This window comes from Colobus angolensis, unplaced genomic scaffold (assembly GCF_000951035.1).
Source record: "Colobus angolensis palliatus isolate OR3802 unplaced genomic scaffold, Cang.pa_1.0 Scaffold34, whole genome shotgun sequence".
Lineage (NCBI taxonomy): Eukaryota > Metazoa > Chordata > Mammalia > Primates > Cercopithecidae > Colobus > Colobus angolensis.
The window spans coordinates 2,309,398-2,328,389 of record NW_012116710.1 but is presented as its reverse complement, the minus strand read 5'-3'; the positions used below and the strand labels follow the sequence as shown (position 1 = coordinate 2,328,389).

The 18,992-nt window shown below is 42.9% G+C and overlaps 1 protein-coding gene across 1 annotated transcript in view; it reads right to left on the bottom strand.

The window, feature by feature from the left end:
* Positions 1–18,992, bottom strand: part of ATG7 (autophagy related 7) — a 144,971-nt gene that overhangs the window by 118,083 nt on the left and 7,896 nt on the right. The window contains exons 2-5 of the mRNA XM_011952509.1: positions 10,519–10,688; positions 9,959–10,013; positions 2,688–2,805; positions 687–764 (exon numbers count right to left, since the gene is read on the bottom strand). Of these exons, the coding sequence (XP_011807899.1) occupies positions 687–764; positions 2,688–2,805; positions 9,959–10,013; positions 10,519–10,688 (421 nt within the window). The remainder of the gene's footprint in view (positions 1–686; positions 765–2,687; positions 2,806–9,958; positions 10,014–10,518; positions 10,689–18,992) is intronic.

The window sequence follows — 18,992 nt, the reverse complement described above, 5'->3', positions numbered from 1 at the left end:
ATATATATATATATATATACACATCTGTGTGCTGTGTGTGTGCATGTGCATGTGTTATAGCTGGTATCTGTGTGTTTGCATAGCTGGTATCACTATAATCAACTCTTACCTTTTCCCTACTTTTCCCTCACCAAGGCCAGGTCCTTCCATCTACATTCTACCCCTTCTTCACTGGGCAGCACATGTTACCCTAATACGATTTCCTTTTCAAGGCTACCCTCAATGTTCATTTTAATTAGATTTCGCTTACAGAAAACATTTTTGTCTTTAAAAAAAAACAAAAAACAAAAAAATCAACAAGCAATTTTGTGGTCAAGCTATGCAGTGTGATCTCCTCTAATCCAGAAGCCCCTTCCCTTTATTTCAGTGGACCTCTGTAGGACGGTATTTAACAAAGGCGTTAGCAACAATGAAACAACATTCCCTGAACCTAACTTTATGATGCCCTGTTTTATATAAACTATGCAATTACTGCCAGTATGATCCATAGGGGTGAATTAAGTTAGCATTGGTAATAGGTGCCAGCACTATCTGGCCACTAATCAAATGAGCGTTTCGTTAACAGCTATTATTCAAATAACAGTAGGTAGTAGCTTCAGAGAGAAGAGCACACTGTTCTACTGGTACACTGGGCTGAGCCAGGGGATCTCACCAGCCTCGGTGCAACTGAGAGCCCATTTACTTACTGCAAATGTCAAGAGGAGGAACTTGTTGAGGAGTACAGGATTTTCAAGAGCAGCGCCTGATTTTATGGATTCCCATATCTGCCAAAAGAAGAAAAGCGTCAAGGCAAGTTACCAGGCATCTCTGAGTTTCTCACTCTCAGGCGAAGTGTGGAGCTGAAAAGCACCAGGTTCTTCTTTCCTACAGGCCCAGCACCACTTACCCCATACAATGAAGTGGGTTGTTACCTCACTCTGCCCACTTTACACTGCTTCTCTCCCAGCCACACTCCCTTCAACATCTAAGCCAAGTGAGGAAGCCCAGGCGCCTCCTCTCAGCAGATCTCAGCATAGAGGAGGCAACCAGGCCATTTTCATGTCTTCACAATCTCCTTCAGCAAATATTTATTTATTGTCTACTATATACCAGGCACATCAGGGTTATAGAAATAAAAGACATGGTCAGTCCCTACCCTCAAGACAATTGCAGTCTAGAGAGAGAGACCGGCATAAACGTATAACTTCACCACATGTAGGATTTGCTGTCACAGAAGTGGGTAGAATTTATGGGAGGAATTCTCTGCAGACTCAGCTGGGGAACTCGGAGGGTGAAGAGCCTGGGAGGGGTTCTCAAAGGAAGTACTGTAAAATACACATAGGGGTTTCTTGAAGCCTTGTTTGAGATTATCTTGCCCTGAGAGATGAAGAAAGAAGAACAAACTTCAAATTTATGTATACTCAGCAAGTACTGAAACTAGGAGCAAACGCTGGTGCTGGTCAGCAGCTGTGGATCACAAGATGTTTTTGTAGCTAAGATTCATAGCTAAACTTGGTGTTACTAAGCAAGACAAAACAGTTGCACTAATAAGAATCATTCCCTAAGTATGGGTGGAAGAGGGAAATAAGTAAGCAGAAGTAAGTTCCTGCTACTGACTTACTGGCCTTGGAGGAGCTGGACCACTGAAGAGAGGCTCCCAATTTCTGGTAAGCCGAGGGAGCGTGGGGCAGGAGCTGCCAGGAGAATTCTGGGCCCCAGTTGAGGGGTGGGATATTCCTGTGGGGGTGGGGAACCTGCTTTTTTCCAAGATGATTAAGGCCTGACCCAACTCTTTGGAGACTCCCTTTTAAATGTGCAGCCAAAGCAGGAGGCCCAGGAGCAGTCAAGCCACAGGTTAAGAAAAACGACCATCCTCTCCTGAGTCATAGCTGCATCCATCCCAAGGGATGTGAGGGAAGCCTGCCTCAGGACCTGACCACTGCACCCACACCAACATTCATGTCGCAATAAAGACTGGTATAAAGACTCCTTGATTAAAGCGGTTAGACAGGACTGGGATAAACTGCCCCCGCCTCCCATTTTAATTCCTCTCACTAACTCCAATGTAAAGAAGCAAAGGAAAGACATTCCAGGCAGAGAGGATATTGTGTTCCCAAGGAGACAGGACAGAACAGAAAGCAGGTGGAGGGAATTACATGTGATTTAACATGATAGACTCAGAGAATGCAAGGGCAAGAGTGAGAGGTTAGAAAGGACAAGAGAAAAACAGGGCCAGGCCACAGAGGCCTTGAAAATCAGACGCAGTAGATCAGATAAGCAAAGACACTGGAGAGACTACATGATAATCTCCTCTACCGCATGGTGCACAGGATTGCCAAGCCTCTCCAAGGCACAATAAACAGAGTGCCCAGAGGCATTCAGCCACAGGAACACAACTCTCCAAGGTCTGGCAGCTTCAAAATGCTGGCTGGAGATGAGCAGCAAACTGATTACTTAACCTCTGCCCTGCCATGTTATTTCCAGCCTATCCCAGGTGAGAGCCTGGATGTCCTCTCCCTGACCTTCCTGCCAATACAGAAGGAGACAGCTGGAGTATTCTCTCTTGGGAAATATGTCAAAGCCCACAAATGTCTTTAAATTCCTATCATATGCCAGTTTCTGCAGCAGACCCATGTGCCTGATCACAAACACTGCACCTGCCAGGACCACAGGAAATATGACACATACATCACGTTTTCCCAGCTAACCTCATTTGCTGCTTGTTCCAAAAGGAGCTTCTTATCTGCAGTCTTGAAAGACTCGAGTGTGTTGGTGTTATACAGTGTTCCAACAGCTGGGCAGCAACGGGCTGGGGTGGGAGCACTCCTAGATACAAGAGAAACACGGTTAGCCAGGCACAGCTGGGACGCAGAGAGCCAGGGAGAGACAAGTCAACCACCACTGTAGTGGGAGAAAAAGGGTATTGCTCTGTAGGGCAAACAGAAGATTAACTGTATGTTTTCTTGGAAAAGATGAATATCATCACTCAAGAACTAAAAAACAGGCAACTATATAGGGAAAATCTACATATTCCCTGTACTCTAACCTATCAGGATGCTGTTCTTCCACTGTCCCCCAAAGAGAAGTTCATTTCCTTTTTTTTCTCCTTTCCATCTTTAACCTGAGGGAAATATTGTTTGTTGAGCCAGGAACTGTGCACAGTTTGAATTCTCATAACAGCTCTTTTCCCCATTTAAAGGTTTAAGCAACTTGCCTAAGGTCACATAATAATAGGCAGAGCTTGAATCTAAAACCAGAACTAGCTGAGCCCAAGGTACCGTGCTGTGCCTTCGCCACCTCTCAGACCCTCCCAGGCTTCAAGGTCCTGCTCCAATCTCTCGTCTTCTGGAAAGCTATCTCCACTTTCTCTGCTAAGAGTTGGCACATAAAACTCAGCATAATATTTTCGAGCATTTTCAAGAACTACAGTCATACCCACCCAGTTGGAGGACAGTAAGCTCCCTGAGGATAGAAAGTACGTGTTCTCCTAACCGTCCCACAACCTAGCCTGCCCCAAATGGGGTTCTGCACAAAACTGGTGCTAGGTAAGTCCCTGATGGTTGTCTGAGTCTCACAGACAAAACGTCTCACACCTGGGCTACCTGTCAATCTGTCATGCCACCAGGATCACACACTACATTGCCCCCAAAGGCCTCACAGTCCTCAGAGTAAGCAAAGTCAGGAGAAGAGAAGACGAGTTGATTCTGAATATGAATTCAGATGTGGACAAATCTGGTCTCTTCTCTGAAATGATTAACTTGCATTTCAGAATTTACAAATGTTAAATGAAAATATTCATTTCATTAGTAGCCTACTATTGTCACAGTTAATGCAGACAGAATGCCTTTTTACTGGTTGCACTGATGATAGCTGCATAGTTTAAAAGAACCTGTGTCTTTTCATTTAGAGTCCATGTAAAATTGGGTTTATGGGGCTGAAGTAGAAATCTAAACCTAGAACAGGTATGAAGGGGTGCAATTAATGACAGGGCTCTGTCAAATGCCATCTATCAGGCTCAATGACTCTGTCAAATGCCATCTATCAGGCTCAAACACCAAGTCCTCAGGGAAAGCCAGCTTTCAACGGCCACAGCCTTCTCTTGGAAGCTATGAGTCAGCAAATCACAAGTTGTTTGTCACCATGCTCCTCCAATAAAAGAATATTTTTCATCCAGGTGAGATGAGGACATCCAAGCTAGTCTTGAAGAGAGAGAAATCACAAAGGGAAAAGATTAAGCCCAGAGGAAAGGCAAAGAAAGCAGAGCAGTTGGTAAACTAGGCCTTCTACATTCAGACTTGGCTTTACGAAATTACTGCTGAAACAGGAAGTGGAAACAGAAGGAAGCATGCTATGATCTAATTTGGACACAAGCACAGAGGAGGAAGGTGCCCTTCCTCCCAAACGTCCCAGGTGTGTAAGAGCCATACCAAAGCCTCACTCTGTGAAAGGAGAAAACTACGTACCAAGAGCTCAAGCAACTGCAAGACGGCTAGGCTCCTAGGAGCATCAGCACTTATGCAAGTTAATTAGCCAGGACAATCGGGAGCTTCAGAGAGGCATCTTTCATGACTAAAGTCCTACCATGAGAGGTGGCAGGAAAATGAATTTAAAAAGTGATAGTGAGAGAGAAGGAGCCTGAAACTTGGAGATAAGAGAATTTAGTTCAAATCTTGGTTCTGACACTTACTAGTTTAGTTTCTTAAGGTTCCATTTACATGAAATATGCAGAATAGGCAAATCCTCAGAGACAGGAAGTAAAGTTATGGTTGGCTAGGGCTGGTGACTATGCAGGAGTGGGGATGGGGAGTAACTGCTAAGGGTATCTTTTCTGGGAGATGCAAATGTTCTGGAATTAGTCGTGATGGTTGCACAACTCTATGAATCTACTAAAAACCACTGAATTGTACAGTTTAAAGGGGCAAATTTTATGGTATATGAATTATATCTCAACATAGCTGCTAAAAAGAATCCGAATTAGAAATTTTCTCCACATACTAAGGCCAACAGTGAACTTGCAATAATGCATATACTAACCTAGTAAAAATGGATCTCACAAAGGCCGTAAGACTGGACCTGCTTTGGGGACATTACAGCTAGACACTTGGCCTTCACTTCATTCAGTCTCGCAGTGGTGACTCAGGAAAGTGCTGGGGCTGTGTTGCACCAGTTAGTTACACTTGGCCAACAGGCAGGCAGGTGGTCAGAACGGAATACATCCTCTGGAAGAGCACCTGTGCTCTTCATACCTGGAGGAATCTACTTCACACACAGCTTCACATGCCCACAGGGAATGTCTGGAACCCAGAAAGCCACAGTCAGTTTGGGGTCATGCTTCTTTGTCGTCTCCTGACTTCCCTAGCGATCGCAGAGTTTCTGTCTGTAACATCCTCCAACACAGTCCATTGGTGTCTTTCTATCAACCACACCACATATCATTTTGACAGCCACGCGCTTAGACCGATTATAATTCAATTAGACAGTTATTGAGCAAACAGTACACCCCAGATCTGTGTTGGGTGCTGGTGATACAGCAGAGAATAAGAAAGACACAGTCTCTGCCCCACACATGTGAGTGTGCGTAAGACTCCTACTTCCTTTACTACATTTTCAGTTCTTTGAGGGCAAGAATTATGCCTTCTATTCCTCTAATTAGGTCCAACTTGAGGTTTAGGAAAGAAAAAGGTTTTTTTTCTTTTTTTATTTAACTTTTTTTTATTGAGACAGAGTCTCACTCTGTCGCCCAGGCTGGAGTGCAGTGGCACAATCTCAGCTCACTGAAAGCTCCGCATCCTGGGTTCACGCCTTTCTCCTGCCTCAGCCTCCCCTGTAGCCGGGACTGCAGGTGCCCGCCACCATGCCCGGCTAATTTTTTTTTGTATTTTCAGTAGTGACGGGGTTTCACCGTGTTAACCAGGATGGTCTCGATCTCCTGACCTTGTGATCCGCCCACCTCGGCCTCCCAAAGTGCTGAGATTACAGGCGTGAGGCACCGCACCCGGTGGAAAATTCTTTATCAGCTTCACATTGGTATAGAGATTGTCAATCAAAATCTATTTTCCTCCTTGTCAATAGAAATAGAAAGCACACATAACGTTTTAGTTGGGTTCCATGCTTCCCAGTCTTCTTTGCTAGACAGGTAAGGCCACGAGTTCTCCTCAGTAGAATCTGAGTGCAGTGATGCATCTCCCTTCCCGCCAGGGCCTTTAAGAGACCAGGTATGTCTCTTCCACCTTTTTGCACCTTGGCTGTCTTTCCTCATTAATCTGTTGTTACCTGAAAGTAACAATTGTCTTAATCAGCACACAAATGCAAAGTCCTCAGGGATAATGGAGCCACAACATGGAAGAAGACTGGACCAGCAGCCCTGGGCTATTCTATGAGCAAGAAATGAACTTCCTTTGTGTTTGGACCCTTACATTTTTGTGTCTGATTAAGCAGGATACCCGAACTCAAGACAGCATCCTCCAGTTTAAGACAGTTGGTGCCTGATAAAATACTACTTGACTGACAATTCATCTAATACAATTCAGAGAACAGGATCCTTGTGCTGCTGCCTGCAGAGATCCGTAAGACTCCCAGGGGCACAGAGTAGAAGGGACTTACCCAGTGCTATGCAAAGCTGAGATACTCTTGACATCTACAAGTGAGTACTGGGATTGTCAGCTATTCAACTGTATGTCATTCCTGTCTGTATGCCCAGCGCCTAGCACATTTTATTATCAAGACACAGAGGAAGCAATCAATAAGTTTTCCTGAAATAATGATTACCTCTCCATGCTTATTACAGCACTGAGCACACTACAATGCAAATATTTGCCTTCTACTTCTCTCTCTCATATAGTGGAGGAGCTCTGGAGAACATATTTCATAAGTCTTTGTATTCCTAACACCTACACATCTGCACATTGTAGATATTCCTTCTTTGATAAAAAAATTCATAAAGACTTTCTCTACCAATCCGTGCAGATACACAGCAATCAAAACAAAGATGGGGTAATAATAAGGGAAATAATTTGGAATAAAGAAATCAGGCCTTCTGAGAAGTCCCAAGCATTTTCATTAAACTTCCCAGCCATCCTAATAGGGACTCAGAAAGTGACAGACTTTTAAAACTGGAGAGAACATTAGAAAGCAAGAATCCATTTTAAAGATGAGGAAACAAAAGTTGAGAAAACTAAAAGGGCTTATTGAAGTAGCACAGTTAATTAGCCATAGACTCCAAATCTTCAAACTTCAAATCCAGGGCTATTTTCACACAATGGGGACTATATCTTATTTCCACTCACCTCCCACTGTCTACCACAGTGCCTCGCACATTGAGGGTATTCAATGGTTAAAGAAAAAATATGATGAGTGAAAATGAGCTATTTGTGTGAAAGTTATAGCTTGCAGGATCACAGATTTTCTTATCTCCTTCAACCAAAATTTTTAGCTTAATGAAGTTTAAGATGCTCACATTTTGTAATAAGTTCAAACTTAACTTCTGTGAACTGTGTTTTTCTAATTAATTGTTCTAAAGAATAAAATCATTAAAACCTTATAAAACAAACAAAACTGCAGTCCAGTAGAAGGATAAGGATAGGAGTGAGGTTAGTCTGAGATAAATATGAGGCTCTCCAGATTACACAAAACAGACTACTGATGCTCCCCCGTACCATCTTCAGACAACTTAATGCTTATACATTTCCAGTGTTTTCCTCGTTATATCTTAATGGCTCCAAAATAAGTTAGCTTGCCGAAACAAGACAGAGATTATTAGGATTTTATTTCTTTTGACAGGTAACCACAAGAAATTTACAATGGAGCAAGAAAGCTCCAAAGGGAACAAGAAACACCAACACATACATTTTTAAAGATACAAATAGTAACATCATTGTGGATGTACGTCCTACTTTCAAATTTTGCAACTGAATTGAGATAAAGGGGGAAAAAAAAGTATTGATTTTCCAAGGTTAAAAAAAATTCTAGGGACACTTTATTTTAAATATCCTAATATTTGACTATTGCCACTTTCAAAAGCCAGAAAGACCTTATAAAGACTTCCTCACCTTCCTAAAATTCCCCATCTTGATATTGCTGAGGTACAATAAAGCAGAAAAAACACTAGCCTTTTTCAATTCTCAATAATCTTAAAGGCACTCATCATGGTTTCAGCTCCACCCTCTTTCTCAAACTGAATTCTTAAGGACCGCAATGACTTAATCAACACACACAACGGCCCTCGCATTGACCCCTGTGCTTCTGATACTGTTAGTTTCTCTCTCCCTCCAGAAAGCATTTCCTTCTTTGGTTTCTGTAACACTTTTCTGGTTTTCCTCTGACAACCCCTGTGTCCTTCGCTAGATCTGTATCGTCTTTCATCTCCCTAATCAGAGCCATTCACTGTTTGCGCCTTTTGTTCTTATACTATACAGATGCTCCTTGACTTACCATGTCCTGATAAACTCACCATAAATTGAAAAAAAAAACATAAATAAAAACTCTATTTAATACGCCTAACCCGCCAGACATACCTTAGTCTAGCCTCTCTTAAACATGCCCAGAACACTTATATTAGCCTACAGTTGGGCAAAATCATCTTAACACAAAGACTGTTTCATAATAAAGTGTTGAATATCTCAGGTAATTTATTGAATACTGTACTGAAAGTGAAAAAACAGAATGGCTGTATGGGTCCACAAAGGATAATTTCCACTGAATGTGTATCGCTTTCTCACCGTCATAAAGTCAAAAAGTCATTAAACCACCATAAGTTGGAGACTCTCTTTATTCTCTTTCTCCTCTACCTGGATGTCTCCCAAATCTAGTCTGATCCTCTCTCCCCGACTCCATTCCTCCTGGACATGTCTAGTAGATACTGTCATCTCAAACTCAACATACTCTAAACCAAACTTGTCTCCTCCTAAATTTGTATCCCCCTCCTGGTTTCTCTATTTCTGTAGAAGATAGCAAAATCCCTGTAGCTACTCATACTGGGTTTCAGAAATACATTTGTAAATACATTTTTTTCTCTCGCCCCTGCTTTCTAAATTTGGCTAGGTGTGACCCTGGGCAAGCCATTTTTACCATTCGTCCCATGGTTTCCTCATCTGAAAAAGAGAAAAATCACAGCTGGCAAGTCTGAAAGAACAGATGTTTATGAAACTGCCTAATTAAGTGCTCAATAAATGTGTCTCTTGGCTGGGTGTGGTGGCTCGATCCTGTAATCCCAGCACTTTGAGAGGCCAAGGCAGGCGGATTACTTGAAATCAGGAGTTCAAGATCAGCCTGGCAAATATGGTGAAACACTGTCTCTACCAAAAAAAAAAAAAATTAGCCAGGCCTGATGGTGCGTGCTTGTAATCCCAGCTGCTTGGGAGGCTGAGGCACGAGAACAGCTTGAACTCAGAAGGCGGAGGTTGCAGTGGGCTGAGATTGTGCCACTGCATTCCAGCCTGGGTGACAGAGTGAGACCCTGTCTCAAAAAAAAAAAAAAAAAAGTATCTCTTCTCTCCAGCAACTCCCCATAGCTCCCAAGCAGATAAAAAAAATTCTTCAAGGATATATCTATCATATTCCTTTACATAGCACTATAATGCCTTGCACAGTGGCTTGTATACAGAAGTAGCCTAATAAACATTCATTGATCAATGCCCACGGACAAGCAACTAAAGGAGTGAATCGAGAGAGGTATCAAGAAAAGATCACAAAATATTAACTACAATCCAAATCAAGAGGGATATTATCTATGTCTCAATCAATCTAGAAGGCACCTGGCACCTAATTGGCTCTGATATACGTGGTGAAAAATGAACCAGACAGACCTAAGCATCTAGCATTCATCTCTATGGGAGGTATAAAAGAACCACGAGGGGGCTGACTCTGCTCACCGGGAGCTTCCCTAGTCCTCCTGTGGTCCACATATGAGGGAGGTAAGCATGCTCATTCTTTGCCAAAAGTAGTGTTCTTTACTTCAGATTTTGAACAAATAAATACTCACATGTCAAAAGCACTGAACTCCAATGTTAAGCGAGCTGGCAGCCCAGCAGAGTCACCTGGACAGAAGCATTATCACATTTTCAATGACAAGTCAGAAATAGCAGCATTCATAACAAAAATGCTTATGAATAGTTTTCTTCTCTTTGTTGAGCCCAAGGCGCCCCATCCAATTTCTGATTATCTATGCTACATAGATAATATATGTATGGATAGATAATGGCAGAATGTGACAGAGCTCTTGTGAATATGAGACATTTGCCAAGAATATAAAAAAGATTCAATGGAAAAAAATATTTCCAATCTCTTCCCCCAGCAATGCTAAGTAATGGGTATTATTTGGATTAATAATTTGAGTTTCACTACTCTCTTCTTTTTCCCCACAACAAGAGAAAATAAATGAAAATGAACTGAGATCAAAAAGTCAGGAAGTAAAATAGAAACTAGTGAAGAGCACTGATTACAAAAGACAAGGCTGTCTCTTTCTAAAGGAAAGCTGACACTATACTAGAGGACAGAGAGGATAACAGAAGATGATGGAAAATGAAATTTACAATCACCTACCATTGTAGTAATAACCCTTAATATCCTTGGGAGCTTCATCCAGCCGATACTCGTTCAGCTTTTTCTGGGTCAACTCATGCCAGAACCCAACATCCAAGGCACTGCTAAAGGGGGCAAACTGCAGTTTAGAGAGTCCAGGATCCCCCGTAGCTGCTGCCATTATTTCTTGCCTACTAAAAAGCAAAACAGAACACAGCAAAATAACATATCCATGCAAAACCTGATGAGAAAGAACACTTGTAATAAAGCTTAATTCAAACAAACAAAAAGTAATGAGATGTTTACAGGCTACCTTAAGACACAATTTCTTTTTGGATTGTGGTAAGAAACATGTAACATATACTTTACCATCTTGATTATTTTGAAGTGTACAGTTGGGTGGTATTAAGCATAATCACAATGTTGTAAAACAGATCTCCAGAACATTTTCCTCTTGCAAAACTGGAACTCTATACTCTTTAAACAATAACTCCCCATTTCCTTTCTCCCAGGACCTTGCACCCACCATTCTACTTTCTGTTTATACGGGTCTGACTACTTCATGTAAATGGAATCATACAGTACTTGTGTTTTTGTGACTGGATTATTTCACTTAAGACACAACTTTGAAAACCATCCTAATTGGCCTGTGTTGTCAAGCCGATTCTCCTCACGACAGTGATTTTTCTTTTTTTCTTTTTTTTCAGTTGAGATGGAGTCTTGCTCTGTAACCCAGGCTGGAGTACAGTGGCGCGATCTCGGCTCACTACAACCTCCGCCTCGCGGGTTCAAACAATTCTCCTGCCTCAGCCTCCCAAGCAACTAGGACTACAGGCCCAGCTAATTTTTGTATTTTTGGTAGAGACGGGGTTCCACCGATGACACAGTGATTTTTCTAAGTAATCCTTTGTGGCCTTAATGTTTATGCTTCTTTCTTCCTTGAGTCAGTCTGACTGATGATGCACTACTGTAATTCCTTCTTCGACACAGACAGTGTCTCAGAAGTTTTTGCCATCTTGTGTGGTCCTGGAGAACTCTGCAAGTACAAAATCTTACATCTGGCCACTCAGAGATACAACAACCCAAACTGTCAGAATTCTGTCTGTATGAGAGCAGTGCTTTAACTCCTCTAGCTGAGGCAGACAATGAGGATACATGTCTCCCCACCTCCCACAGTGCCTAAATTTCTTTGAAATCTCATATTTTATCTTTTCAATGCATGGAAATTTTGTATTTTGTGCCATGATACATATTTTATTATTTCATTTCCCCCCTCAAATCATCTAATAAATTTGACCTTCCTGGCAATCATACTGTAACTTTCTATAATCCCTCCACACTCTCAGGGGTAACATACCCCAGTTTGAGAAGGACAATACTAAAGAAATCTGGCAGCTCCAAAAAGCAAATTGATGAGGTCCGTTCACTTTCCATTCTGTCCAATTACCCCACAACCAGATATACAGGTATTTCTGCAGCAGAACATATGAACAGTCACTATAAATGGGATACTTTCTTTTTTTTTTTTTTTTGAGACAGGGTTACACTCTGCTGCCCAGGCTGCAGTACAGTGGCACAATCTAAGCTCACTGCAACCTCAGCCTTCCAAGCTCAAGCAATCCTCCCACCTCAGCCTCCCGAGTGGCTGAGACTACAGGCATGGGCCACCATGACTGGCTAATTTTTCTGTATTTTCAGTAGAGACCAGGTCTTGTCATGTTGCCCAGGCTGGTCTTGAGCTCTTGCACTCATGATCCTTCCACCCCGGTTTCCCAAAGTGCTGGGATTACAGGCATGGGCCATTGTGCTGGCCAAATGGGATACATTTTTAAAAGACAGCTCATATCTACTCAGGGAGGTTTTGCTTGAGTTTTGTGCCAAGACTATTAGAAAGCTTTCAGTTTTCCAAACTTGTTGGATTTAGAATTAGAGATAAGGAGCTTTGGATTGATAGAAACTGTATAATGAAATACAAAGCTAGTGCTCCTACATAAAAGGTATTCAAATCAAGAAGAATGGGATGAATGTGGGGCAGAGCCTTGGGAAAGACACCGTGAATAAGATGGGCACCGAGTGATGTTGAAAAGGATGGGTAAGGTGGGGGGGGGCGAGCGGGAAGATGGGTGGAGGGCAGAAGGAACAAGAAGAGCAGAGGAATACTCATGGCAGAAATGGGGACGCGTGAAACCAGCTGTCCTCATGTGGAGGGTCTGTGCTGTGCAAGAGCAGCACACACAGAGCTGAGCAGGTGACATGGGTGAACACCTATGGAGAAGCCTCAAATGCAAGGCTAACAAATTTCGGAGTGGGAAGCCAGTGGCAGTCCGGCATAATGAATATGATTCTGCAGTGGGTAAAGGCCTTTGAAGGAGGCAGGCAGGGAAATCAGCTAAGAGCCCAAAAATGTATGAAGACCTGGATTAGAGCAGAGGAGTAAGACTGAAAAGGAGGGGACCCTTGTTGGGACTGATTTAAAAGAAAAGGTGACCTAACTTGATAATCTTGGTGGACTCAAGAAATGAAAAGAGAGAATAAAGTCCTTGGGGTGTCAAGCCATGAATGGCTAGGAGAATGGCAGCTTGAGTGAAAGACAAGACCCTTGAGAGGCAAAGCAAGTTTCAGAAGAGTAATAACGAAAGACATTTTCAGCTGTGGACAACAACAGGGCAAAGATAAGCTAAGGAAACTGGACATGGATACTGAGAGAACAGCTAACACAGGTGACAATGATCAGCTCTTAGAAGTTACTCAGAGAAAGAAAAGCCCCACAAAGTCCTAGAGAATGTCCACAGTAGGCCGGGTGCGGTGGCTCATGCCCATAATCCCAGCACTTTGGGAGGCCAAGGCAGGTGGATCACCTGAGGTCAGGAGCTCAAGACCAGCCTGACCAAAATGGTGAAACCCCATCTCCACTAAAAATACAAAATTAGCTGGGCGTGGTGGCACATGCCTGTAGTCCCAGCCACTCGGGAGGCTGAGGCAGGAGAACTGCTTGAACCCAGGAGGCGGAGGTTGCAGTGAGCTGAGATTGCATCATTGCACTCCAGCCTGAGCAACAAGAGTGAAACTCCATCTCAAAAAAAAAAAAAAAAAAGATAACAGACAGTTGTATATAAATTGCAGACGGTGGTTCCTGGTGCCTTCAAGGTTGTACATCTGAAGCCTAAAATAAAGTCTGCCTATCTAGGGGTGGCTGGTTCATGAGGTTGGCTGGTCAGTGCTGGTCACGAGGTTGGTAGTCAGTGACAGCTACCTGGAGAAGAGGAAGGAGAAGGCCAAGATCCACTACCAGAAGTAAAAACAGCCCACGAGGCTGCAGAAACAGGCGAAAGAGAATGTGAAGAAAACTGACAAATACAGAGGTCCTCAAGACCATGGGCTCCTGGTCTGAGCCCAATAAAGACTTCTTATTCCTCACACTTGGCCTGGCCTGCCCCTCCTCCATCACCACACTGGGATGTGGGGGACCCAGGTGGCAGTCCAGGTACCGAAGGCAGCCCAGGACTTAGAAAGATGCGAAAGAGGAAAGGGCCTTAGTCACTGCCTTTCTGTAGTTATCTGGAACAATTCTAGGAGTTGTGCAGACGTAATTTGCCATGACCCACTTGTTCATGAGAGAGTTTGTAAGAACAACTAGTTACTTCTGTTTCAATATTAGCAAAAGTGAGCTGAACACTAATTGGAGGGGAGCCCTACCCTGTGAATGAGGCATCTATTTCCCACCTGGTCATATACTATAGACTGTAGCTGCTAGGATGTGAGAAAACACACGGGGAGGATATGAGTTTGCTGTTGTACAAACATTATTTATAGAAGCAGAGACTGGGAAGATGTGCAACCAAAGGGGTTCCAGGTATCACCCTTGTTCCTTCACTGTACTTTGTAAACAGAAACAAACTACTTTTACAGAGAGAGAGAAAAAAAAGGTCCAGTGCAGTGGTCCATGCTTGTAATCGTAACTCTTTGGGAGGCTGACGCAGGAGGATCACTTGAGCCCAGGAGTTTGAGACCAGCCTGGACAACATGGTGAGACTCCATTTCTACAAAAAATTTTTAAAATTTGCCGGGCATTGCAGGGCACACCTGTAGTCCCAACTACTCGGGAAGCTGAGGTAGGAAGATAGCTTGAGCCTACCAGGAGGTTGAGGCTGCAGTGAGCCATGATTGCACAAAAGTAATTTGCATAAGAGGCACATCATTTAAATATTTCTGACTTATTTGGCCTTAGGGAAATTGTGAACAGAACCCAAGGGCTTACTTGACAAGAGGATACAGTTGATGTTCAGCTGCTGAAACTGTTCCATGACAGGCTGAAAACAGAAAAGTCTTAAGTTGCACAGCAGCATGATGAGGAATCTTCTGGAAATACCTAAATAGGACAATCTATGGTAAAGGTATGGCTTAGTAACATACACATCTGTGTCACATCACTATAGTCCTTAAGCTGGAAGGGAAGATTTAAGAAGTAATGGTCGGAGGGGAATTTGGGGGGAAGTGAGTCCTAGGTAGCTATTCATGTGTCACTAATCTAAATCCAAACATTACTTACTTCCTGAAAAAGTAAGGCTTGCCTGTATAACCCTGAACAGTGCAAGTGAAACTTCGGCCTCTGCTTAGCTTAGAAAGACAAAGGATTGTTTCTATCACACTTCAACATTATATTCAGACACAGTCAAGGAAGAAATTAACATAGGCATCAATGTAAGTGTGTTTCAATTTTATTTCAAACTATTTCAGGATGTGAAATCCAGGAGTTACACAAGATGGGATTGTGTCACTGCCAATTAAACAGGAAAGGTTTTGATAGGGATTCAACACCGTAATGAACAAGAACTCTAGCAGTGTAAAAAAGCCTGCAGTGGCCAAGAAGTTCAGTCAAGATTAAACTGAAATAGCAGGGTGTGTGGTTAACCAATACAACCCCCCTGGGGTTGTGTCTGCCACCCAAACTTGGTGCAAATTTCAGACTTTAATGAAAATAAAACTGAGTCACACTCAGCATGAGTAGGAGCTCAGAAAATGTCACTGAATGAGTACTTATCAAAAGTTTCTGTCCAAATGGACCTAATCTTTTGTTTTTTAAGATCAAATCCCCACAGGAAACGTTCAGTGGTGTTTGCCTCCCAAGAAGGCTGCTAGAAGGTCAGGAGAGAGGAGTGTACGGAGACTTATTTTCACTGCATGACCTTTTTTGCCTCTTAAAGTTTGTATTATGTATACAAAATAACAATATAGAAATAACTAAAATAATTAAAGAAAAAAGTCCTAACTCAATGGCAAGAAGAAGACAAAGAGAGAGAAAAAAGACTAGCAGTTCGACTGCTTTGGTTCCAAGAAATTATAGCTGGAAGATCCCTGAAACAAGAACCATGTCTTACTCACCTTTCTTCAGGACTGAGCACAGTGCCTAGATCATATTAAGAGCTCAGTAAAGGTTGAAATGAAATATTAGCTCTCTTTTCCCACAAAGGGCCAATGGATGGATGTTATATAGTAAGATAAATTTCAGCAGAGTTTAAAAATTACTAATAGCTTGAATTGTCCAAACAGGAAATAGATAAGAGAGACAATGAGCTCTCCATTAGGAGAAGTGTTCAAGCATATATTGGATGATTATTTGCCGTGTAATACTGCACAAAGCATTACTGTATCAGGCAGTCAAACAAGACCAGGGTTTAGCAAGCTTTTCCTGAAGAGGGCCAGAGAGTAAATATTTTAAGACACTGCAGGCCTCAAACAGTCTGTTGTGTATTTTATTTTTTTACAACCCTTAAAAAAATGCAAAAAACATTCTTAGTTCCTGGACTGCACAAAAAAAGGCCTCAGGCAGGATTTGACCCACAGGCTATAGTTTGCTGACCTCTGGACTAAATGATCTTCCAAACCTGTTATCCTTTGATTCTTTGAAGGTGCCAATAACGTATTTTGTTTTGAGGGAGACTGACATTTTTGGCATAATCTTTTTAAAGGGCAGTAAAGATCAGTGAGGGCTGCTGAGGGCAAAGGCCCGATTCTAAGGCCACATCTGCTGGTCTGCAATAGGCACCTTGTAACGCTGCAAATACTTCTTTATGAACTGGTAAACATAGTCTACTCAAAACATTCACACATCTCTCAGCATCATTAAGCCAAGCTGAAGCTCATTTGATATTTATTGAGGCTCATAACGTTCCGGAAAGACTGCATCAGCAGCATTCTACATCCTAAGCAGGCATATGACTACACCTCTGATGGTTTCCTTATGCTTTCTCCCAGACCCCTGTTGCTGCCTTCCGACTTTCCTAGCCCTACCCCGCAGCCCTGTCACTCCTCATCTGTGACTTGATGCTCCTTAACAGTGGCTCTCAGGCCCCCACGGCCTACCTAGAACCGACAACCCCTATGTCTGAAAAGCGTTCCCTGTTCTCCTTCGCCTTGCTTCTGTGACTGCCTGGCATTTTGAAAAGCCAGCTCAGAGGTGACCTGCTCAGGAAAGCCTTCTCAGAGGTGCCTCGCCTGTCTTCACTCCCCTCATACTCCTCTCCTGGCAGCTATACTTAATCACTCCTGGCTCTAAGCCACGTAGACAATTGATATTGTTTTTCAACTCTTTGCTTACCTGTTTGCCTCCACCAAACTTGATTGTAAATTCTACAAATATGATCCTGGGTCATATTCCTTTCAATGTCCCTAGTCCCTTGCAGAGTGGCTCTCAAACATTACTAGGATGAATTTTAGAAACCTTTTATCAGCCAGGCACAGTGGCTCACACCTGCATTCCAGCACTTTGGGAGGCTGAGGCAGGAGGACTGCTTGGGGACAGGAGTTCATGACCAGCCTGGGCAACATAGCAGGACACCATCTCTAGAAAAAATTAATTTACAAATAAAAAATAATAATAATAAAAGGTTGGGTGTGGTGGCTTACACCTGCAATCCCAGCACTTTGGGGGTCTGAGGCGGGAGGACAGCTTGAGCTCAGGAGTTTGAGAACAGCCTGGGCAACATGGGCAACACTCCTTCTCTATGAAAAAAAATTAAAAAGTTAGCTGGTAATGGTGGTGGCATGTGCCTGTGTTCCCAGCTACTTGGGAGACTCAGGCAGAGGATCGCTTAAGCCCGGGAGACTAAGGCTGCAGTAAGCCAAGACGGCCCCACTGCACTCCAGCCTAGGTGATAGAGCCAGATCCTGTCTCAGAAAAGAAAAAAAAACACACAAGGAACTTTCTATAGATGTCCTCCCCAAAAGAAACAAAATAAAGAAATAACCCAGACTTCTATTACTATGAGAACAAACCCCATAAGCTAATGACCACAGAATATGGAGTAAGGAATGAAGAACATATGACGATATGCCATATAACTTAGGTCCCTAAATCTACTATTGTTTTTTCAGGACTAAGACTTTAGCGGGCAGGAAACATGCATGCACAAATCAGTGCAAATAAAACCTTGCTCAACTGCATATGAAAGTGGTCAAGAATGAATGTTTCCTTCTGAAAGTGTTCTGCTAGCTAATAGTGACAGTATCTGGTCATTAAGATAGCATTTTAATGAATAGATTAAAGTTGACACCAGCAGCAACGTGACAAACAGACACTGTGTGCTACCCGATAGAATGCCATGGAAAGAACACGGTGTCTGCAGTGTTCGGATGAAAATACACAACCTGGATCTCATGGGAGGAAACATCAGACAAACCCAAGCTGAAAATCATTCTACAAAATGACCAGGACTATAGTCTTCAAAAGTGACAAGGTCTTACAAGTCAAAGGAAGACAAGGAGCTGTCCCAGATTGAAAGAGACCACAAAGACGTGACAGCTGGGGGCCACGTGTGATCCTGGGATGATGCTCCACTATAAAAGGGCATTACTGGGACTAAAACTGAATGGGAGTCTCTGGGAGATGGATAAATGGAAGGTCTCTGTCTTATTCTTACAGTATTTCTATAAGTTTGAAACTGTTACAAAATAAAATAGTAAGAACAATTTTATCACCCAGACACACACAGCTTTACACTTTGTTCAACAGGCAAAACCAATCAACCTGACAGAAGTTAGAATGGTGATTACAGGGTGAGGTGGGGCTACTGACGGAGAAGGCCACGAGGAAGGCTCCTGCGGAGATGAAAATATTCTATATCTTGAGCTGGGTGGTGGTTACAAGGCATATACCTACGTAAAAAGCCACAGGCTAAACATTTGCAATCAGTGCACTTTATGTATGTTATCCATGAATAAAGAAGTAAAATAGGGCCAGGTGCAGCGGCTCACACCTGTAATTCCCGCACTTTGGGAGGCTGAAGCAGGAGGATTGCTTGAGCCCAGGAGTTCAAGACCAGCCTGGGCAACATGGTGGGCCCCCATCTCCACAAAAAATAAAAAAATTTGCCAGGCACCTGTAGTCCCAGCTACTTGGGAGGCTGAGGTGGGAGGATCACCTGAACCCAGGAGACTGAGTCTGCAGTGAGCCGTGATTGTGCCACTGTAGTCCAGCCTGAGAGACAGAGTGAGAA